General features: G+C 49.1%; 1 protein-coding gene across 3 annotated transcripts; it reads left to right on the forward strand.

The window, feature by feature from the left end:
* Nucleotides 1-11063: 11063 nt before the first annotated feature.
* ENO1 (enolase 1) lies at nt 11064-22326 on the forward strand (the record flags this gene model as incomplete). 3 transcript variants are annotated; one of them, XM_079545432.1, is made up of 12 exons in its annotated part: nt 11064-11087; nt 13274-13367; nt 14428-14523; nt 16936-16994; nt 17868-17937; nt 18102-18235; nt 18394-18616; nt 20004-20201; nt 20384-20585; nt 20957-21065; nt 21510-21568; nt 22094-22326. In XM_079545432.1, 12 exons carry the CDS (start codon nt 11064-11066, stop codon nt 22161-22163), a joined length of 1338 nt encoding a protein of 445 aa, XP_079401558.1. In that variant the 3' UTR covers nt 22164-22326. The 3 variants fall into 3 exon arrangements, with proteins under 3 accessions (XP_079401558.1, XP_079401559.1, XP_079401560.1); XM_079545433.1 differs by lacking the exons at nt 11064-11087; nt 16936-16994 and adding an exon at nt 16617-16675 and having other exon boundaries at nt 13283-13367; XM_079545434.1 differs by lacking the exons at nt 11064-11087; nt 16936-16994; nt 17868-17937 and having other exon boundaries at nt 13283-13367.
* Between the last annotated feature and the right edge of the window lie 628 nt (nt 22327-22954).

Raw genomic sequence — 22954 nt, forward strand, 5'->3', positions numbered from 1 at the left:
GCCTGGCTCACATAGCCTTTCTGGATGCTCTTTGCATCACCAGCAGCTCCATTGAGCCACAGACTTGCTATTCCAGACTGGGAAGCCCATGCCATGCAGTAATGCAGCCAGTCCTGTGCCTTGTGGTAGAGGGGGAATCTGACAAAATGGCCTCCTATCCACAATCCCACGTCTGTGCCTGTGGTCATCACCAGCTCGTTGTCCCTCTCCCGTGTGGAGTAGGAGAGAACAGTCTGAGTGCCCACGTGCTGGGCTTGTGTCCAGAAGCACAGGGTGAAGGCTTGGAGAGACATCTCATGGCTGGGACAAACCTCCACAAAGCTCTCAATGTTTTCCATGGGGAAGTAGAAAGCTGGGAAAGTGCTGGATGTAATACCTGAAATGATTGAGAAGTCAGCTCAGGTCTTCTCTGGTGCTTGCAGATGAGCCCAGATCCAACAGAATACAGAATACCCACAGGTGCTGGCAGGGGCTGCCTCAGCCATGGTTATTGGCTTGGCTCCCTCACCCAACTCTTTGGGGAAAAATCCTTTTTTTCCCCTTCCTTCCTTTGTTCCCGTCTTTAGTAAAATGAAGATAATGAGTTATTTATCCTGGGGGAACAGTGAGCTTTAATGCCTCCCTGTTTGTAAACCTGTGCTTACACGTTGCAGGACAAGCTGCAGTTGCTGGGAGAGGTGCTAGATTTGGGCTGGGTTTAATGATGCTGTAGCTCATGGAAGTCTTCCAGTTGGCCTAGGCATGGAACAAGATTCTACCTGCACGCATCGGTACCAAACCTGTTGATGATGTAGGCCATCAAGAACAGCAGGCCTGGGCCATCCTTGGCAGGAAAGCTGGACTTAGAAACAGAGTGTTTCTTACCTGTGTGGCTCACTCCATTCAGGAACTCTTTCTTCATGTCTCGGAGCTGTGTGTGGATTTGTTCCAGTTTGAGGCTGAGTTCTTCTGGCTGGCATTGTTCTAGAGCAATCAGACAGATGGGGGCTTTCTGAGAGCCAGGAGCTATGCGTGGTAATTCTGCTTGCCAGTTTGCAGGAGGTATGGAGGAAACCTTTGCTTTAAAATGCAGTGCATCGCCCTGATTACAGCACTTGGCTCATTAGCCATGGCAGAGCTGTTTGTACACCGGTTCGTGTGCTTCACCCATGCAGAGGCAGGCACACAACGTACTGTGTGAAGTCACAGAGCAACACCAATCCTGCGACACTTCCAGCGCACCAGAGTGCTGCCACCCGACCTGCGGCCACTGCCGCACCATCAGAAGCAAGATGCACGGCAGGGACACAGCTGTTCTTGGGGATTGCAGTCACAGTTTTACCTAATTGAAATGGTTTGCAGCCCAGCTCCTTCCTGCCTCATACCTTGTCTGGGCCTGGCTTGGAAGGAGGCCTCCACCACGCGGCCGTGCAGGGGCTGTGCGTGCCGGTAGTCGTTGCGCAGCGTCCTGTTGTGCCAGTCCAGCAAGGTGTTCTCCAGCAGGCCGATCTGGGGGCAGGGCAGCCTTGTTATAAGGGCAGAGGGACCGAGAGGTTAGCCTAGAAGTGCAGGGTAGGTCCTGCAGCTGGGGGTTAAACACAGTCATTTGTGAGAGGGTCTCTCCCCGAGCATTGACAAGGGAAGGGAACGATTAGAGCACTTCAATGCTCTAATCAGCAAAGTCGTGCTGATGAAGGTGTTTTCCCTGAAGGAAGTAATTCTAAGTGTTATGCATGGATGAAATTATTCTGTGGTATACTGCCTAATTATGAGTGCCCACTAATGCCTTCCCCACCACAAAGTATTTCATTTTTAAACACAAACACACTGTCATCCTCCACTGCTGTCATCTCCACTTGACCTTGTTCTCTTGGAAACAGTTTGATGCTTTTTTTTCATTACAAAAGATGAACTGCTCTGCAAGACTCACCCGTAAGCTCACTTTACTGCTGCTATTTGTTCTCTGCCAAAGCCTTTGTGCTGACAAAGCAGAGGGAGGGCAGAGCTGGGCATCCTGCCGTGCAGCAGCATCCAGCTGCTGGCTCTGAGCACAGGGACCTGCACACAACGAGGTCCTCAGCAATAACTCAGCCAGAGCACGGGCGAACCCCCCACAGCGTAGCCAAAATGCAAAGAGAAAAGAAACACTTCTCTAGAATTGTGCCAAGTGTTCTGCAATTATTTTAATGCCCTGAATGGCCTCATCTATGATTATTTTTTTTTTCCTTCTCTCCCTCTTTTGTAGTACTTTTCACCTTGTTGACTCTGGCTGGTCCCTTTAGTACTTCATCATGGCTGAACAGCTGAGCAGAGCCTTGTTATTGCTCAGCAGACCTCAGGTCTAACAGCCACACCGGTCATTCCAGTTGCTTTTGAGTCTATCTGTAAGGCCCTATGAAAGACATCCCAGTAGTTCTGCAGGCTCTTCATTTAGGTTATGGGAGAATGGAGAATGAAACTGGCATGGAAGAAAAGTGTGGAGGAAAGAGAAACTGCTGTGCTGCTGAGCAGCCCCCAGGTACCTGTGCATGTGACAGGATGATAGGAGAGTCGAAAACGGTCCAGGTGACACTCTCAGAGCAGGGTGGGGTTGTGAGCGAGCCCTGGTACCTGTAGAAGTGTGAGAGGTTTTCTGGCAGCATGGCTTGGACGTCCAGAGAGGTGAGCTTGGTTGACTGACCTCAAAAGGAAACAGAAGCAGTGTTAGCTGTGAGCAAAGCCAGCAGCAGGGCTTTGCCCCAGTACGTATTTAGAGGCTTAAAGAGCATCGAGGATGGAGAAGGGCAACCCAGCTCTTACCTGCAAACCTGATTTTTGCCAATTTGGAAATGAATTCACTGTAGTAGGTATTCTCCAGGTGTCCTTCCTAAAAACAGCACAGAGAGTTGAAAGGTTGCTGAGCTGCCCGGTCTTCAGTAGCACTGCTCAGCCTCAATCTCTTGTAGGCCAGGCATGCAGCCCTACTGCAGGCAGCTGGACCATTCCCAGTGTGGGATGAATAGTGACCGTGGGCTGTCATTGCTCAGCTTCCCATGGGTCAAACCTACCACATACAAGAAGGCAAGCACCGCCAGTCCATTGGGTTTGTCTTTGGCTTCTTCAAAGCTTGAGTAGTCTGCAGAGTTGTAATGGACGATGTGCAGCTGCCAGGAGAGAGACAGGGCCATGGAGCAAGAGGTGACAAAAGATTGCCTCATCCTCATCACCTTCAAGGACTATATCCCAACCTCCCTGGCCCCATCCCTCCAGCCTCCTTTGCAGGTACCTCTGCCACGTATCTCATCCCATCCAGCGTGTGCTCGGAGCCGCTGGTCTCCAGGTCCAGGCCTCCCCAGTGCAGGTGCATCTGCACTGCGGTGTAGGGGCGTGGGAGCCCACGGGAGATGGACAGGGTGGGTGGCAAATCAATCTGGACTGAAAAACAGGATTGGAGATGGCCATAAGTGTGGAGCTGGTTCTGCTAGCTGTGTCTGCAGGGTTTTTCCCAGCTGGGCAGCTGCGTATTTTATTTTTTTTTCTCAGGCACCAATAAAAATGCTTTAATGTTTGTTCTTGGCACAGTACATCACATCTTGCTGAGCTCTGCATGCATTCATTAATGTCTTTATTCCCAGGCAGAACAGAGGAGTAAGAAATCAGCCAAGTGACTGGCCTTACCTAATCTGTCACCATCACTTTCCATGCTCTGGGACGTGCATCTCCTTGGGACAGCCGTGTGGGACCAGAGCCCCATGAGCCTGAGCAGGCAGAGCTCTTTGTTTCTTTATGAAGGGTATTCACCACAGGACTACAAAAAATTGGTTTTCTGCTGGTGTGCTGCCACAAATCATATATTGTGGTGCTAAACATGCCGAACTGAATACTGCAAGTGGAGAATTGCCTGATCCGGGCGATAGCCCAGAGCACGTTATAAAATAGCAGCTCTCCTTGCTGAAGAGCACATCGTTACTCACAGCTTGGGTTAGAGGCTTATTTGTTTGTTAGCTATTGACAGGCAGACAAGATGAGAACGCATTTCCATGTGACATCCCAAGGGATCTGCGGTGGAGAGTAAGCACACACCTTACTTTTTACACTAGATTCCTGCTGAGTGCTTTCCATTAGGAGTTCCTTGTGGAATACTGCCGTCCTGTCTTCCCTCACCGAAGTCAGTGGGAAAACCAAGCCTGCTATAATGGTATCTGTGCTTACAGACTGTCATCTGCCTTGTGCTTTATCAGAATGCCCCACACATCACTGTTTTGATGTTAGCATGAGAATGGGGGAAAAACACACGTGCAGTCAGAGATGTGAATGATAAAGCTGCAGAACTGGTGTGCAGGCAGTTGGGCAGTGCTGCTATGGGAGCTCACTGAACACAAGGTTTGTGTGGGAGACAAACAGGAGTGCTGTTCATGACAGACTGTAGAAATATGATCACAGCAGTCTCTCTCTGAAGACAGCATCTCTCATCTCTTCAACTCCTTGCTCTCCCTCTCTATTGATTTCTCTCTGCAGCGGAGAGAAGAAAGGACTGTTGGGGGGGGAGGATTAGAGACTGACTGGGCCCCTCGTGTTCCAAATGCCATGAAAGTGCTCAGTCCCCCTGAAGCAGTTGTTAGCCAGTTCTTCTCTCACTGCTCATCTATAGTCCAAAAGCATTATCCCACTACCACCAGCGGATGAATTATTTAGGTAATGAATTAGGCTCTGGCAGCATCCAGGACCTCGTAATGGCAAAGCCTTGCTCAGAGGCCCTGCGTGACCAAAGGCAGGGCACTGAGCCTGGGCTGTGCTCCAGCTTCCTTCCCTTCCTGAGGGCTGAAAACCAACCATTCCTCAAAGGGAGGGCGACTGCTCTGTCTGACTATATGGAACACAACGTTGGATGCAAGCTCACTGCTGAGCTGCAGATCTGTCCCATCACTTCTGCTTCCTACTGCACAAAGGCAAAGGATGCATTTTGTGGATGTGGAGAGCAGTCGGTAAGCCCCAGATTTGCTCCTTCAGTGCTGCAGTCATCAATGCACTGAAAGAAGGGGCTCATCTGCCGTGCTCCAGCTGCCTTCCGTCCCTGTTTGATGTCTAACAGACAGTACCTTGCAGTGATGTCACTGCTTCTCATTTCTCTGGTTTATAGATGCATTTCTGGAAAGGTTTCCTGTGTGACTGGGGAAAAGAGCAGAGCTTGGAGTGCAGGATGAAGTGAGACGGCAGAGCCAAGGAGGGCAAGTTCAGAAATGAACAGCATTTTAAATGGCCAAACCCAGCATTCTATTCCTGCAACGGTGTGAGTCTGATGTTCTCCCAGGGCATCTGCTCAGCAGGTTCAGGGCTCTTACAGAGGCCCAAACAAAGGTTGGGAATTCTGGCCAGAACTACCATTAACAACACCTGCGTTTCAAAAATGCATGCCTTGGCTTTGCTGCCAGCATCCCCCCGGTCACAGCAGCAGCGTGTGGGCCGGGGCAGGGACCGCTGTTGCCTGCAAAGTGCAGCTGAAGGGAACTGTGCATTGCGTGTCCTCCAGCACTGACCCTGCTCCTGCAGCCTTACCCGAGTGCCCGTTGTTGGTCATGGTGAAGTCCCCCTGCAGCGGCCGGCCGTACCCGCTCAGCTCCAGCTGCAGCAGCTGCACGTTGTGCACCACCTTCTTCCTCTGGATGTCAATGGGAGACTGCTGCTTGCCAGCACAGGCAGCAAAGTGCAGCCCCCAGTGCTCTTCATCCAGCTCGCCCTCTGTGTGGAGGAGCAGGCAGGTTATTAGCATGCGGTGGGAGCTGCTGCTTGCTCTCAACTGCTTGAACACAATGGGGCTTTTTGCATTCTCCATAGTGCTGGTTTTAAGATCTTAAGGCTGAGCAGCAATTTTGACGCCGTGTCTGTCGTGGCTGTAAGTGACAGTGACTGGGGTGACTTTCTCTCCTTGCATCCCTCCAGCATTGCCACATACCCAGCACTGTTAGAGTTCTGTCTGTCTGAGACAATCCATGCTACAGCCAGGGAATCATCAGCAAGTGACTGTGCCCTCGCTGAGTGCAAATCCTGCAGTGATGGGTTGAAAGGAGAGGTGATTGTTTGGAAAAGAAAGTAACTTAAGGCCCTCAGCATCCCCCAGCCTGGGCCCCAGTCACAGCATGGCCCTTCGCTTCACTGAGCTCTGCAAACGAGCCCCTGAAACAATTAACAATCAAGTAACATTCCACAAGATCTATAAATACGGAGATGAGCCTCTTTTTTGTGACCTGCACAATAAACCAAGGAGCTAGCAGTAGGTAACACGGTTCCTTCCAGGATCACCCCGAGGGCAGCTTCTACTCTAAGATATCATAAAGGTTTTCCCCCTCATCTGAGCCCGTCCATCTGCCAGCCCCGACACCTCACGGCTCAGTGCAGCACAAAGCCAGAGGACCCCTTCCAAGATACACAGTCAGCAATAAAGCGGAATGAATTGGCTGCTCGCTGGAGAGCTGCTGCTAACAAAAGGAGCAGCAAGCTGAGTGTTGCCTCTGCAGCACAGGAGGAATGTGAGCGCCTCAGCAAGCTGGCAGCAGCAGCCATCCCAAAGCCTCCTCCTTTGTGTTACCTCGGTAGGTCCAGTGCACGGCGTGGGAGCAGCTCAGCAGCTGCAGCAGCAATAGGGCCGTCGGGATGAGCATCTCTTCCTGCATCTGCAGCCAGATGGAGATGGGGAGCACTTGTCTTTAAGAACGCCCAGGAAGCAAAAATGCCCATTTCCTCCCAGCTGAGCCCCTCCAGCGCCCATCCCGCCCCATGGGGTGCTGCAGGCACTTGGCTCCTTTGAAAATGATTATCCTGGAGCTCTTTTCCAACTACAATGACTGTATGGTTCTACAAAGCCCCAGTGGCTGTTAGAGGGATTCACATCAGAGCTGAGAGGCTTTGGGTGCCCCGATGCTCCTGTGGGCTCCTGTAGCTGCTCAGTACATTGCCAGATGTTTCCTTTCCCCAGCCATCACAGCCCAGCAAAAAGCAGCCTTGCAAGGCACTCCTGGTTGGCGGTTTTGTACATGTGTTTAATGTTTGGGAACTGCCATAATACGGAGTTAATTAAGCAAACGCATACTTTTCCTTCTCTCCCCTAAAGAAATCATTTATCTTGACAGCTGCACTGAACTGTGCTGGGGCTGAACTAACCAAACGTGCCCTGCGATGCACTCCCTAATCCGTGTGGATCTGCTTGGGTAAATAAGCCTTGAAATCCGCTGAGGAGACACTTCAGTGTTTATACCTGGGTGCACTCCTGGATTCCAGACAGCAGCACAGAGCATGAGCTGCACCAAGAGGGTGCAGTGATCCCACAGCTGCCCATCACCCTGTGCACTCCACTGATTGGCTTGGGATAAAAGCAGCCGACAGCGAGCCGGGAGCTGGGGCTGGCAGGGAATTCATCCTTAGTGGAGCTTTTGCAACATGCTGTAGCTGGGATGTTTCACCTGACCTCAGTAGGGCTGCAGGTGCTCCGCACTTCCCCAGAGCACATCCCTGCTGCCAAAAATGAGCTGCACGGCTCATTGAGCAGCTGTGACATCCAGAGGCCAGAGGCAGTGCAGTGAGGTTTGGGATGAGCCCATCCACTGCACTCTGCACCTCCAAAGGGCTGCGCAAGCATTAATTTCCTAACATTCCGCAGCTTGGTAGACAGATGGGTGGGCAATGCCACCAGCAGACCGGGAGAGGCTGCACATTTCCACTGCCATCACCACGGCCTGTGCAACAGGAGCTGAGAGCATTTCCCATGAGAACCTGGTTGATTTTTAGGGCAGGAGAGCATCGAGAAGGAAATGTAAATCCTCCCTGTCTGTGCCATACCTGTTCTGCAGCAGAGAAGCCTGCTTGATAACCTTTTTTTTTGCATGAGTGCTGTGCACTCATTCAGACAACAAAGGAGCTGTTATTTGTTTCGCCCATACTGTCCGCTGGCTCCCATTCTTAGTTCAGTACCAAACACCATCTCCCAACAGCAGCTGACCACTCGCCCACCAGCAGGATGACCAGACCAGGGCTCAGGTTGCACAGAGCTTGGAATTCACATCCAACTGCTCCAAAAGCTTCCAGTTTACCCTCAGATCTCAATCTCTGATAGGTAGCTGCTGGGAAAGGCATTCTGGTAGCATCACCCTGCTCGGGCTGAGCAGCACAGCTGGGCAGTGCCTGAGGTCAGGAGGTTGAGACCATTCCCAGAGCACCCAGCGGCCCAGCTGCCAAACCCCAGGAGGACAGAGGAGAACTAGAAAGCAAAGCTATGCACTTTAAAAAAGACATCAGTCTGTCACCTCCAGTCATTTTGCTATTCTCATGCCTAAAATCGGCAGTGTTTCATCACCCAGAGGCTGCAAGGCTGAAGCATGACAGCAGAGGGGGATGAGAAGGTAGAAAGTCAGAAGGGGATTGGATTGCCTGGAAGAGAAGAACACCTGAGAAGCCATGCGAGATGTGCAGTAGAAGCAGTGCTGGGCAGTGCTGTTACCTTTCCAGCGAGCGCTCCTCAAAGCCCCCAAGGACTACAGGTGGGAGATGCACTCAGGAAGGCCTTGTTGCAAGGCTGCTGGTTCACAGGAGTGCTTTTTGGAAGAATCCTATAGAAATAGGGCCCAGCTGGCAGAGCTGAGCTGAGGAGCACTTGCCCTTCAGCTGTGCACTGAGGAAGGAAGAGAGATCCCCGCAGTCTTAAGGAAACGCATGCACAGAGCAAAAGCTCACGCCCTGGAAGGCAGCCTGTTCTGCATGGAGCTGCTGGGGTGTATGACTGAGCTGGGGAACAAGTCCTGGCCTGCAGAGGTTCCATTCCCCAAGCATCCTGGTGGTTGGAACCATGAGCTCCTTGCAAGCAGTGGAATAAGCTGCATGCACTGCATATAACACATCATGCAACCCGGCCTTGCAGCGCAGGTGGGTTTTGCAGTGCTGTATGGGTGCCCAGCACTGTGTGTTGGTGTGGAGCCGCTGGGCTGTCAGGGCGGATTACAGCTGCACAGCTTTAAGGTGCCAAAATGTGTTCCTTCCCAGTGTGCCCCATTAGCCACGTGCCCCCCTGCCAAAAATTCTGCTCAGGATAGCATTAAGCAGTAACAAGCCCGGACTGCCACAGGAACTCTGCCAGCCAGACAGCTCATAGCCTCGGGGATGCTCTCATTTCTTCTTTACAGAGGGAAAGCAGAGCCAGGCCGGGTAATGGCTGAGAGCAGCCCGGACCTCTGCTTGCCTCCACGTGGCACGGTGCAGCTTCACCTCTCTGCTGCTGCAAGCAGGAGGATGCTGTGCTCGCTGCTTGCTTGCTGCTGCCCTGAGCGCGACACAAAGGCTGTGACACAAAGGCTGTGACACAAAGGCTGTGACACACAGCTGTGGGGGTTGGCATGCAACGAGAGATGTGCCTATAAAGCAGCAGTTCGACTCCAGTTTGGGTTGTTTTTTTTTTGTTTTTTTTTTAATTTAAACTTCCTGGCCAGTACTGCTGTGCATAATATTCTCTGGGCAAATTCCTAACGCCAGGGCTTGCTGTTGGGCCCTGTTCTGATGCATTTGCTGGTCCCCAAGCACGTGCCTTTGGGGCATCAGTTCCTTGTGCACAGGCAGAGCCTTTTGTTCCCTGCAGCCCGGGGGCTGGGCTGGACCCCCTCCTGTGCATGCATGCCTTTACTTTTACACTCAGCCAGTGATTTCGGGGGCACTGCAGCACCGAGCCGAGTCCTTGCAAAAGGTTTGGGTTTTGCATACACCGCAAGCAAAATAAACGTCCCCAATATCCACGCACACGCGCGCGAGAATCATTTTTTCTTCACGCACAAAGCTGCAGAACAAACCCTGTGCGTCGATGTCCCTGGCTTTGTGAGCAGACCTGCAGTGGTTTGGTGCACAAGGAGAAAAAAACCCTTCCTGCACACCCAGCTCCCGCTCCTTGCACCCCGCTCGCTCCCCGCAGCACCGCCGCTTCCCGCGCTCAGCGCGCGCTCCCGCCTCCCGCCGTGAACCCGCCCGCCCCCCCCACTGGGATTTTCCACGCGCCGTGTGCACAGCCCGGCAGGCTGCCTCGGCACGTAGCGCACGCCCTCTGAATCGCCGCTGGCGCGAGGCGGTGCCGACCAATGGAAGATCAGCATGCGTTAGGATTGTCCAATAGAGAAGCCGTAGGTGGCCGAGCTGGCCAATAGGAGGTGGGAGGCGGGCAACTCATCTGCATGAGGTGGGTATAGGCTGGCGTGCGCGCAGTCGTCTGTTCTCAGTCAGCGTTGAGCCGGGTGCGGAGAGGTGAGAGGGGGGCTGGGTTAGGCTGGGAGGAGGGCGGCGGCGGCGGGGTGAACTGAGCTGCGGCCCGGCTGCGGCCCGGCTGGGTGCTGCGGCCCGGCTGGGTGCTGCGGCCCGGCTGGGTGCTGCGGCACACCCGCCGCTCCTCTCAGACCGGAGCTGAGCGGTCGGTCGGCCTGCGGGCCCCATGCCGAACCGCTGGGCTGCGGGGGCGGCAGCGCGGTGCGTCCCGGCGGCGATTAACGTCTGTCTCTTAATGATTAAGCAGCACGTCTCAGACGGCGAGTCGCGCTTTGGACCTTTCCCCTCTTTAGCGGCGCTGGATGTCCTTCAGCTTCATGTCGAATATTGAATGTCTTACGTCAACGCCTAAATCTGGGCGCTTGGGCTCTCCGGGCGGGATTCAATCCCGTTTATCTGCGGGCGGCGCTGCGGGGCGCGGCCCCCCGTAACGCGATGCCCATCTGCGGGCAACTCGCGTACGGAAAAACCGCGTCTGCCGAGAGGATCTTGGCCTCTGTGCCGTTACACGCGGCTGAGTCACGGGGCAGGGCTGCGGCAGGAAGCGGTGCAGGCGGTCGCGCAGCGCGAGGCTGCGGATCCAGGCCTCCATCTTGATGAGGAGGAAGGAGCCGGCGAGCCTTTGAGGCGTTCCGTGCCGCACGGAGTTCAATTGCCTCACGGCGTGCTGCGCTGGTGAGCCGGCACCACGTGGGACGCGGGAGTGAGAGCAGGAGGTGCCGGGTTTGGCCCAGGCAGAGCGTTTGCTCGGATTTAAGCCGGTGAGGTCAAGGATTAATGAGCAATAAGGTTATTCTTTCTTTCAGGGTGGTCGTATGAGAGTTGCAGGCTTAAAGCGTGTAAGTGTCACTGATAACTGCATGGCAGCTCTGTGATAAGCACTCTCCATTAATTAGGCTAGTTCTGTGGCCAAACTACTACTCGCTTTTATTCTCCATGCTGATTCTTGCAGTGATGTGTGAAGAGAAATGCATGTGTTAAGAGAAACGTGGCTGCAAAATAGCTTCCATGCATTAATCTCTTGGTAATAAAATTGGCAGTGAGCTTGCAAATCATTGTAACTTTAATTAGAGCAGCCTGCTCTATTGTTGGAATATTGCATTCCCTGTGCAGAGCACAGCATCAGGGAGTAGGTGATGACTGATAGGACTTGATGCCTTGGAGGAGGTAATGACATGGCTGCTCCCAGCGAGGCCTGGGAAGCCAAAGGGAGGCTCTGACCTTGCCAGCAGATTAGAGTACAAAACAAGGTTTAAGGCAATATGTGCATAAAGGACCCCTCGTGCTATCAGTGTGTTTGTCTAGCTCCATCACAAAGTACAAAGGTCTGGAGAGGCCGCACAACTGTCCAAAGCTGTGTGCAGTTAGCCTTCCTGCAGCTAGGCCTATGTGGGTTCTCCGTCTGCATAGATGGAGGCAGAACGCATCTCCATAGCTTGTGGTGAGCTGAACGCTACCAGCTTTACCCGGGGTAACACTCAGTAGGAAAACAGTTTCTTGAATACAGAAGTGAGTGGACATGAAAACGAGGAGAGAAAAAAACAAACAAACAAACAAACAAAAAAACCGGGCAGGGAATTCTTGGAATGGGGCATTGCTGTGAAATGCCTTCCTCTGGAAAAAAAAAACCAGGGAGGGACTATTGGGGAGGTCATTTCCAAGGACATTTGAGTAATGTCAGACCTGGGGTACCAGTGGAAGCTCCAGCAGCATGTATTGCTGGGGTGACACCTTTGTGAAGGTGAACAGGCAGTTCTTGCATTGCACTAAGACTTCCTTGTGAGCTGCCAGTGCTTTCAGAGAACAGAGCACCTTATGTCTTGCAGCAGATCTGGTTCTGAAAAGGAAAGTGAGGTACAGCAGGTGCCAGTAGAAGAAGCTGCAAAAGCCTTTTTCAGATAAGTGGGGATTGTTCTCCTTTAGTGGTTGCTTGGAGCATGTGGCAGAAAGCTCAATCTGCATAGATGAGAATCCTAACATGGAAGTTGCAGGGATTTGTCTCTAGCTTGTATGTTCACTGATTAAAGTTAAGTCGTGACTGCATGGAGGGCAGTTGGAGCCAGCTTGCTCTGCTTCTTAGGACAGTTGTATCATCTGACAGGGTGAGAGTCTTACAGTAAGGCAAACGGTGTCTAAAATATCTGAGCTGCCTTGTACAGTCAGCTGCTCAGAGGCAAGGCAGTTTGAAGGGCAGTTTGTTCCAGGGGGACAAACTGAATGGCTACCTGCCTTTTAATGGGGGGGAGGAAAACGTTCCTGTGGAGGGAGGAAGGTGGTGAAACTGCCTTCCTCCTGTGTTGGAACAAGCAGCAGCACTGCTGAGAGCCTGTCATCTCAGTAAGTGAGAGGAGATTCGTGACTGTGCTGTCACTCAGAGCTGCCACCCACACGGGCATGCCAGAAGCTGGCTTCCAGATGGTTCTGAGGCTGAGCTTTCTCTGCAGATGAACTGGTTTTGGTGCTGGTCCATGGCTTACAGGCATTCATCTGACTTGATTTTTGAAGTACTGTCTGAGCTTACACAAGGCATTCCTTACAGCAGTTTTCTTAAGTGTGGGGATGTGAGATGGGGGCAGGAGGAAGTTCTCAAAGGTTGCAGTAGTCTGTCCTCCCTGTGGGAGGAAAGGCTATTCCTGTATATGTTCCTTTTAAGAAAGGGCAAAACTTAGTGCTTAGTTAGAGCTGTGGGTGTCTGTTTCTATTTCAAGACAGGTTACGTTGGGCTCTGGACAGCTGCAGTGCATACTAAGAGCCCTCGAGTCTTTTAGCAAAAAGAATTCTAACTAGCTGCAGTAATTTCCTGTATTGGGATTACTTGACTGATTACTTTGATATGCTCAGCATATCAAACTTCTGGTTTTAGATGGTTCTTCTGCTTAGGTTGAGGTTCTTTTCCTCCTTGTGTAGTGCTCCAGGCAAGCAGTGAATGTTTTCTTACTTGAAGTGAAAAGCAATGTTTCTGAGTTGTTCCCATGACTGCTGGTGGCACTGCTGGTTATGAATTGACACTCAACTCTTTTGGCAGGTGTTCAAGATGTCCATTCTTAAGATCCAAGCCCGTGAAATCTTTGATTCTCGTGGAAATCCCACTGTTGAGGTAGACCTCTACACCAGCAAGGGTGAGTCCTTAGTAGATATTTGTCTACATTGCACAAGTGTTAATGCAAACAGTGTCATGTGCCTCCCTCCCCTTGTCCTGAGCTTAACTTGGATAGCATTGGCCAACTCTGTTAACACCTTCTTCCTGTCCCTAAGCAGTTTCTAATGGACTTAGTTTCTCTGTGTTCATTTAAGTCTGTTTGACTGCACTTGAGCATGTTTAGCTTCTCAGGCTCTGTAATGAAGGTCTTCTGCTGTGGGATTGAATCCTGGGTAAGGTTTTCTTTTCTGCACAGGTAATTAGGCAGGACCCAGCATCTTCTCTAATTGTGTTTTCACATACACCATCTTATATTTCTAATTATTATGATTTTTACTTGGTTTCTGTTAGTTGTTCAGACCATATTTGATAGGATCTGACAAAGGCATTGTACAGGCACAGACCAGCGTGGTTCAGTGGAATGAGCAAATACAATGGCTGTAATACACTAACTAAATAGCTGATCTTTTTGCCTCAAAAGATTAATGCAATCATTTAATGAGATTTCCCCTGCTAAGCTCTTGGCCTAAGTGGGATAAGGGAAAGGCAGAAGATGGAGTCTGTTTGGCCTGTTGTTCAAGATGCCAGCCTTCCAATTTGCTCTTCAAGTTCAGCACCCTTAATTGGAAGAATGAATGGTCTGAAGAGCTCAGATGAGCAAAACAGGTCTCTGAATTGTCTCATGTGCCACATCTCACAAGAGCTTAAGAGCTCAGTGGCTAGACTGGCCTAAGAAATAGATTCATTGAATAAACCTGCTGTATCGGAAGGTGAATGGGCAGCTTTCCAAACACAGTTGAAATTCACACAGGAAGAGAATATGTATTTGTCTGAGGGAGTGAAAGCCTGCTGTGGGGAGACACTATAGAATTGGTGACACTAATGGAGCAGACAAATTGTGTAGGATCACCAAGATCTGATTTAGCTATGACCTCCCCTATCTCTGTGGGTGGAAGCATGTGGAGGGTTGAGATGATGTGTGGGTGAAGCATGCTTGGTGGTTTTCCATGTGCTAAGGCAATTCTTTCTGTTATAAACAGGTCTGTTCAGAGCTGCTGTTCCCAGCGGTGCCTCAACTGGAATCTATGAAGCTCTGGAGCTTCGTGACAATGACAAGACACGCTACCTGGGAAAAGGTAAACCTGAATATGGGTGCCTGGCTTGGCTTGTTACAATAGAAGCATTGCTGCTGAAGTTAGGCTAGATTGCAATAGAAGAAACCTGGGCTCCTTCACTGCCTCCCATAGCCTGTACAAGGCGTGGCAATGAAGTGGAAGTGATGAAAGGTAAGATGTGCATACCTGCACATAGGCTGTGCAACTGGAGTCAAGGTAAGACACAAACTGCAGGGTTTCCCAGAGGCCTGGGCAGAGTGACTGCTTCCAGCAGTGCGTGTGGGGCTCAGGTGCCAGCTGGCTGAGCGTGTCTGTAGTACTGCATGCTGAGACATAGTTAGGTGTTGCACTTTTTGTTGCCTTACATGTTGGTGTAAGGTACAGAGTGCTTCACTGCAGCTAGTCACCAGATCTCATAATAGAAGAACGTCAAACAAGTGTTGTTAAATGTGTCTACTGTGGCACTGTAAAACTCGTTAGATCCCAACATGCAGACTCCTGAACTTGTAGTTCATGCCAACTGCTGGCAATGGGAAACATGCAATGCTACAAGAGTAACCACTGAAATGCTTCCATTTCAGGCTGAATCAGAGCAGAAGCCGTTTGACTTTTGCCTTTCACTGTGGGTAGTCATAATACTGAAGTTTGTTTTAGTTACTATATTTTAATTGCCTGCTGACTGATGTCCTGGAAAGTAACTAAACAGTCAGAAGACTGGTGTAGAAAGTAGCATGGAGGGAAATGAGTAACAGTGTCCAAGAGGACATTCATAAACTTCTTAGTAGCAATTCTTCAGTTACTTTTAGGACTTGGACAGCAGGACTCCACCTTAACTTGCTGACCTAAGAGTATTGGTGATAGTTTCCATCTCTATGCAATCAATTCTCTCAGTTGTAAGGTTAAATGTCTTTACTCCAAACTTTCCTTGCCAGACAGATGAAAGGAAGCTGAAATATTTTGTGCCTATTAAGAGCGAGCAGTCAGAGTGGGTAATTACTGCTTAAGATCCATGATGGCTACTGCTGCAGAGCAGAATAAACTGCAGATGACTGAATATACTAAAGAACAGAAGAGCTTCTGCTATCCACTTAAGGCTCTTTTCCCTGAGCAGTATAAATTTGTACTTAGCCCAGGTGCTGTGTGTGTGCTTAGAGCTGCTAAACCTCATCCTGTAGCCACTTAATGGGCAGTTAACTAGACAGCACAGCCTGAGTTTCCTCAGTAGGCTGCCACAGCTCAGGGTTTTGTATCACCTGGCAAGTAATGAGTTAAGAAACACCTCACCATATGGGATGAGTTATAGATAGCTGGAAGGTCTTCTGTAATAAAAAATTCTAGACTTGAACTGTCTGAAAGGCAATTAATGTGGTTCAGGGTATGCTTAATCAGCATTTATTGGGTTCTGAAGCTTGGGTTTTCAGGGGTATTTGAATGCTGCACAGGCATGACAGCATTCCTTAGGCTGGTGTTGGTAGCTGGCAACTGATCTGTGCTTATGGGAAAGAAGCGAGCTCTTGTTTTGGAGCTCTTGGAGCTCTTGTTTTTACCTCGCAATGGTCCGCAGAGACTGAAAAGGGGCTGTGTTCACGTGCTCTTCCTTGCTGTGGTAACAGCCCACTTGAATTCTTATGGGTACAGAAGTTGTATTTCTTTTGGCGTTGCATCAAGTGTGAAATGGATGTGCTGAGGTGATGCTTCAGGAGTGCTACAAAATGATGGCAAATAAATGCCTGAGCTGTTGCATGCTTAACTTCCAGGAGAAGCTTTTTCCTTTCCTCCTACTCAACCAGTCTACCAGTAGGTAGCAGTAGGCTCTCCTAAAACCTATTCTAAGTGCTGTCACTTGGCCACTCACGGTTCTGGTCTGCAATTGATTTTGCAGTATCAAACCATGGTGGCAAGAACAAAAACACAGCCTGCCTGACTGCTGCACAACTTCCTCTGCCCTCTGAACTCTTTTGTTTCTGGACTACTGCTCAGTGTCACACACTTGGGGATCTGTAGGTCTGTTTTCCTATTTGTGACCTTTGCTTTTTCTTGCATGATTGATTTTTGTCTTTGGCTGTGAGCCTTCATCTCTTCCTTGATTCTCTTGTCCATTTCGCTTCTGTCAGGTGTATCCAGAGCTGTTAAATATGTTAACGAGTTCCTGGCGACAGCATTATGCACACAGGTAATGGATGTGCTTTTAGTGCAACCTTGTCACTTGGACAGACTTCTCCAGTGCATGGTCTTGCAAACTAACATTGCAGCAGGCATTTCTAGATGATTCTTCATGCAACTTCCATTCAGTTGGGATGGTGTCTTTATGTGTTCAGCAGTGAGCTCAGGTTGAACTGGGATTTGAATAGCATGAGATGGTATTGAGATCATCTACTAATGCCTGCATAACGAGTGTGGTTGACCAGTGTCTGATTTGCTTGTTCTTTCCAGGTGTCTCAAAAGCTGTTGAGCACGTCAATAAAACAATTGCACCTGCACTGATTAGCAAGGTAGGAGCAATCTGTCTTCTGCTAACATCAGTTAATGCCAGTCCAGTGCATCCTAGCTGATGTGTTTTCTCTCTAGAGGCAGGTACAGGAACTGTATTACCTGGGGGATGTTAGCCTGTGTATTGGAGTGCATGAGAAAAAACTGACCTACAGTAATGGCTTCCCTTAATGATTGCATCTCTAACACTTAATCAGAAGAATCTCCAGCAGTGTGCAGCAGCACTTCAGCACCTGGAGTTCTCAGTGGAGTGCATTTAAGATGCAAACTGCATTATGTTTAAAAGGGTGGCTGAATGGAGGGGGGTGAGAGGAGGGCCACGGTGATGGTGGCTGGGTTTTGTCCAGGCTAATTTGGAAGGTAGTCTTAAAGGAATCTTAGTGAAGTTGACTTGAGAGACATTGGTGCCTTTTGTGAGCACTGAGCCCTAGCTGCCAATGAGGGGGCAAGATGGTGATAATGCATAAAGTGATTGCATGTCGTAACAGTATGCACTGAGTTACAGATGGGCTTGTAAGCCAGTTGTCTTTGAGCTTGCAGGAAGGGAGCAGGGGTCACAAACAGGAGCTTTCCCCCATGTCAGGCTCATAGTGTAACTCTGTCTGCAGTTAAGCAGTGTGAGAGCCTGGCCTTACAGCTCTGAATGTGAAGAATAAAAGAAGCTTTTGATGTGTCAAGCTTAGGTCAGCCTTGTGATCTGTTGGAAGTGACCAGAAGAAGCTGCTGTTTGGTAGCAGTAAGAACTAGGTTACTGTTGGTAGTTGTGCTTAAGCAGTTCCTAATGCCTGCCAGGGAAATTAAGCTGCAGTGGGCAGGTGGGAGTTCTCTGAGCCACGTTGCTCTTCACACAGTGTTTTGCCTGTTTCTCTCTGCAGAATGTCAGTGTGGTGGAGCAAGAAAAGATAGACAAACTGATGCTGGAAATGGATGGAACAGAGAACAAATGTAAGTGGGCTTTGTGTTAAGGCTGTTATATAGGTCTGATGTGCTGCACGTTGTTTCTAGTAAGGTAAATGGCTTATGCTGTACACTTACCTTCCCAAGACCGTGACTGTGCTGATACTGCTGAATCTCTTCAGGAAAATGTAATGTTTCTGTTCCTATTTCAGCTAAATTTGGTGCCAATGCCATCTTGGGTGTATCTCTGGCTGTTTGCAAAGCTGGTGCTGCTGAGAAGGGTGTCCCCCTGTACCGCCACATTGCCGACCTGGCTGGAAACCCCGAAGTCATTCTGCCTGTTCCTGTAAGTTTCCTTATAAGACTGGCTAGAGGCATGATCTGACCAAGTGCTTGCAATGTCATTTGCTCTTGGGTTAAATTATCTTGATAGTGGAGTATCTCTCGCTGTTGTCTGCTCACAATGAGATATGTTAAATGACTTTTCCTTTGGATTACTTCAAGGCTTTCAACGTCATCAATGGTGGCTCCCATGCTGGCAACAAGCTGGCTATGCAGGAATTCATGATCCTCCCTGTGGGTGCTGACAACTTCAAGGAGGCGATGCGCATTGGTGCAGAGGTCTATCACAATCTCAAGAATGTTATCAAGGAGAAGTATGGCAAGGATGCAACCAACGTGGGTGATGAGGGTGGCTTTGCCCCCAATATCCTTGAAAATAAAGAAGGTAAAAATGATCTTGGTGCAGGAGGAGACCTAACCAGTTGCTGCTGTTTCTTTGCTCTGCTTCTTCTCTGGAGATTTCTAAGATCTTATATGGATGTGGTCCAGTCTAGGTGGTGTGCCTTCCTCACCACTTCTGTACTGGCTTGAAGCAGTCTTTGCACTTTGCACTTGAAAAGGGTGATGTGGGCACGTCAGTGTATCTTTGAGTTTTCTAATGTCAGTAGTCAGAGGTGAGTGGAATTGCTGTGGTTTTCTTTTTGCTGACAAAGGAGAGCAGTTTGAACTGTAATGGGTGATGTGTGAGGTTGCACTCAGGTCAACTTGGGAGGCTGAGGCATTCACTGCCTCCACAGCCAGACAGTTCTGTTCAGAGGCCTTCAAGGAAGTGGGGACACAGTCTGTCTTATGGGAAGTCAAATGCTTGTTCCTACCAAAAAAATGTGCTCCAGAAGGGGCTTATTTTCTGCTTTCTGTATGGAGCAGATACTAAGCCAGTACAGTACTACAACTCGGTGATCACTTGCATGGTTTAAAGCTGCTAGTTATATTGTTGGCCTCTGAGCTGCAGTTGCCTTCTCTGATACCGAAGGTGAGGAGCCAGTATTGGAAATAAGTGTGTTTGAGTCCTGCAGGAGCATGCAGCTTTTACAAGGTCTGTACACTAGCAGACATCAATGAAGATGACTATTACAGTCCAAGGAATCTGTGCTGCTGGTAGCAGCTGCTCTTGCAGCTTGTATGACATATTAGTATCTTTAAAAATACTTCATGTAAGCTTCCTACTGTAAATAGCTTGGCTGACCTGGCAGTTAGGCTTGGAGTTGGAAATGCTTGAAGAGTCTTCCTGGTTGTGAACGTACCGGATTTCATTGCTTGGACTCTGCTTAAAGCAAACAGAAGCACAGTGGGTGGTATGTAGATACTTGTGCTGGGGAGTTAAATTGCCAGTTGTGTACAAGAGGAGAACAGCAGATGTGAAGAGAAGGTGCCCTGTGCAGTAGCAAGCTGTGCATTGTATCTAGGTGTATTTAGGTGCAACCTTCTGTTACAAACAGCACCTGGTCTGGGGTTTAAAGGGATTTGAGGATAGTGACTGCTTTCTGCCCACGTTCATAAAGGTGAAAGATGATGTAGTGTCATCTAGTCTTCACCTTTTTGGACTGTGGTCCTGCCTGAAGAGATTAGCAATCCCTGTCTCGGGTATTAAAATCTGAGCACAGTATTCAAGTATCCTGTTCCAGTTATTTCCGAAGATCCTTTTGTGTGCCCTTCAGGCTTTTCGTAGGGAGTAATAGAAATTCTTGCCCAAGTGAATGTGCTGCTAGCAAAAGAACAGCTTTGTATTAAGGTGCTCAACAAGATCTCAAAGTTATCTTTCAATGTTTCAGCTCTGGAGTTGCTGAAGACTGCTATTGGCAAGGCTGGCTACTCTGACAAGGTTGTCATTGGCATGGATGTGGCTGCGTCAGAGTTCTACCGTGATGGAAAGTATGACCTGGACTTCAAATCCCCTGATGATCCCAGCAGATACATTTCTCCTGACCAGCTGGCTGACCTGTACAAGGGCTTTGTGAAGAACTACCCATGTAAGTTCCAAAGTTCCAGGCTCATATTAGTAGCAGATAATAAGGGTTGATTGCTGAAGGAAGAGTTGAGGTGCAGCCTCCCTTACGTGCAGATCAAGAGCAGTGAGCTTCCTGGAAGTTGTGGTGGGTAATACTTGTTTGAAAGCAGCCTGTACCCTGAAGTTCCTTCTGTCCCTCTGCAGTGGTGTCCATTGAAGACCCTTTTGACCAGGATGACTGGGCTGCCTGGAAGAAGTTCACTGCCAGTGTTGGCATCCAGGTGGTTGGCGATGATCTGACGGTGACCAACCCAAAGCGTATTGCCAAGGCTGTGGAGGAGAAATCTTGCAACTGCCTGCTCCTGAAGGTCAACCAGATTGGTTCTGTGACTGAGTCTCTGCAAGCGTAAGTTCTCCCTTTTCTTACCATGCTGGGGTAAGGGATCCTGTGTTGCATAAGGAATTGTATAGCTGAGGGGGCTGAGCAAAGTCTAGTGGAATAGAAATCTGGTGAGGCATTTGTGAAGGGATGAACAATTGTGAATTCAGAATATTGGCGAGTAAAACCTGTACCTGCACGTCCTCCAAATCATATGGGCATGTCAGACACTAGGTGTAAGCACATGTAAAAGCAGCTGTGTGGCTCCAAGCTTTCACATGTACTGAAGAGCAGTTCTGCCTTGCCAAATCTGGGAATACCTGGTGCTTGGCAGCCTCACCAGAGCAAAGGCTGCTGTGCAAATGAGAATGATGTGATGCTTTGCTTATCTCTTCCAGTTGCAAGCTTGCCCAGTCCAATGGCTGGGGTGTGATGGTGAGTCACCGTTCTGGGGAAACAGAAGATACCTTCATTGCTGATCTGGTGGTTGGTCTCTGCACTGGTCAGGTTTGTATCTGTAGCTGCTGTGACATGCTTTCTTGCTTGATGAGATAATATGATAAAGTCATAATGTATTGCAGATGGGCTATTCTGTGACTTAAGGCATGAAGAGTTCCTGCTTCTATGTGCAGGAAGATCATCTGCTTCATGGGAATGTGACACTGGAACGTATTATCTTGTGTAAACTCACCTTTAACCAGGAATTAAAAAAAAAAAAAAAATCAGAAATTTCACTATTGGGTGTGTCAGGATTTCCAGGCAGTGAATCTGTTAGTGAATGAACACTGGTTACTGCTCCCAAACTTTATCTTGATTGAGTGTACAGGATTTCAAAGCCTGATGCTGAAAATAAAGCTTGCCATTGTTGATTGCTCTGAATAGAGTAGCTCTGTTTGCATCTGTGGCCTTGCTTCTGCTGTAGTTACTGATGAATTTTGGTTTCCCTTTCAGATCAAAACTGGTGCCCCTTGCCGATCTGAGCGCCTAGCCAAGTACAACCAGCTGTTGAGGTGAGACTCACAGTGGGAAAAGGATTGTGAGTTAGGCCTGACATAAAATGGGTCTGCATTAATACATTTGGGTCCAGCTTGCTCTTAAGCTGCTCGGCTTCTGAGATGCAGAAGTACATAAACTGACACTGGCAGAGATACTTGTGGGTTGGTGGTTGGCTCAGTGGTGAGTTGGGTTAGTTATTATCAGAGTGGAGATAAAATAGGAATGTTACACAAAGCATCCGGTAATGTTATGTCTCTGAGAAATTGTCCTCCTCTCTACATGAGACATTTCCCTTGGACAAGAGTTTGAAGTATTTGAGCAGGATTACTTAGGAGATAGCAACCAGGGTAGTGGAGTATCTGTGAGTTCGGAAGTTACTTGGAGGGAATGGACTTGTGGCTGTGTATTGTTAGTAGCATTGTATTGTTACAGTATTGTTAGCACCAGGCAGATCAGGTAGTTCAGTGTAAGGCTCGCAGCTGTGCTAAAGCAGCTCTACACTGACTGCTCATACCAGCATTTTGTTGCCTTTCCATCAGAATTGAAGAGGAGCTTGGCAGCAAGGCCCGTTTTGCTGGAAGAAACTTCAGGAACCCTCGTATCAACTAAGCTGTTTGGATCATGCAACTCTGTTCTGGTTTAAAGCACTAGTCACCTGTTTAGATCACAGTTTCCTGTATTAGAAAGATAAGGGCAGCTGAAGGAAGTTAAGTTTGCAGGTCCTCTCCCTTCCCCCTAGCTGACTCCTTTACCTAGTGTTCTCACCAGCTCTGATCTGTTACTTGTAATGCTCTACTGCTTTTCTAGAACAGTCTCAGTGGGGTTTTGTGTGGTTAAAAGCCTCTGGAACCATGACCTACCACTGGGCATAAACACTTCTCTGCCTGTCTGTTCTTCAGTGTGTGGAGCTGTGACTTGCAATGCAGTAAGAGGTACCTGCAAACAGAAATAGTAGTGTTTTTACATGTAACAAATAAAAGCATCCAACAACCCAACAAGGTGTGACTTTGAGTTGTTTTGGAAGAGGCTGAGGAAGATGGATACCTTCTGTTAAACATGTCCTGTTTGAAGTTGTGCTGACTGAGACGGACTGTGGCTGGAAGGTGGATTTAAATTGCTTTGTGACCAATAGACAATTAGTTGAATGTATGTCTGTAATCAAGAAGTAGCCTTAAGGATATATTTAGTTGTGTAGAAGTAGGACTAGGAGTAGGTTTCTAACTAAGAGATCAATTATAATCCTGGAGGGGAAGAGGAAAGCTCAGGACTCCCTTAACATAGCAGAGGGTGAGTTGTGTCCTAGCAAGTGCTGTGATTGACATTTACAATAGGCTGCTGCTGATGTCTTCTCGTTAATCTCTTCAGTAGTGAAGAAAATAGTGATAGCCTTGATGCATAGC

Source organism: Tetrao urogallus (assembly GCF_951394365.1).
Source record: "Tetrao urogallus genome assembly, chromosome: 21".
NCBI lineage: Eukaryota > Metazoa > Chordata > Aves > Galliformes > Phasianidae > Tetrao > Tetrao urogallus.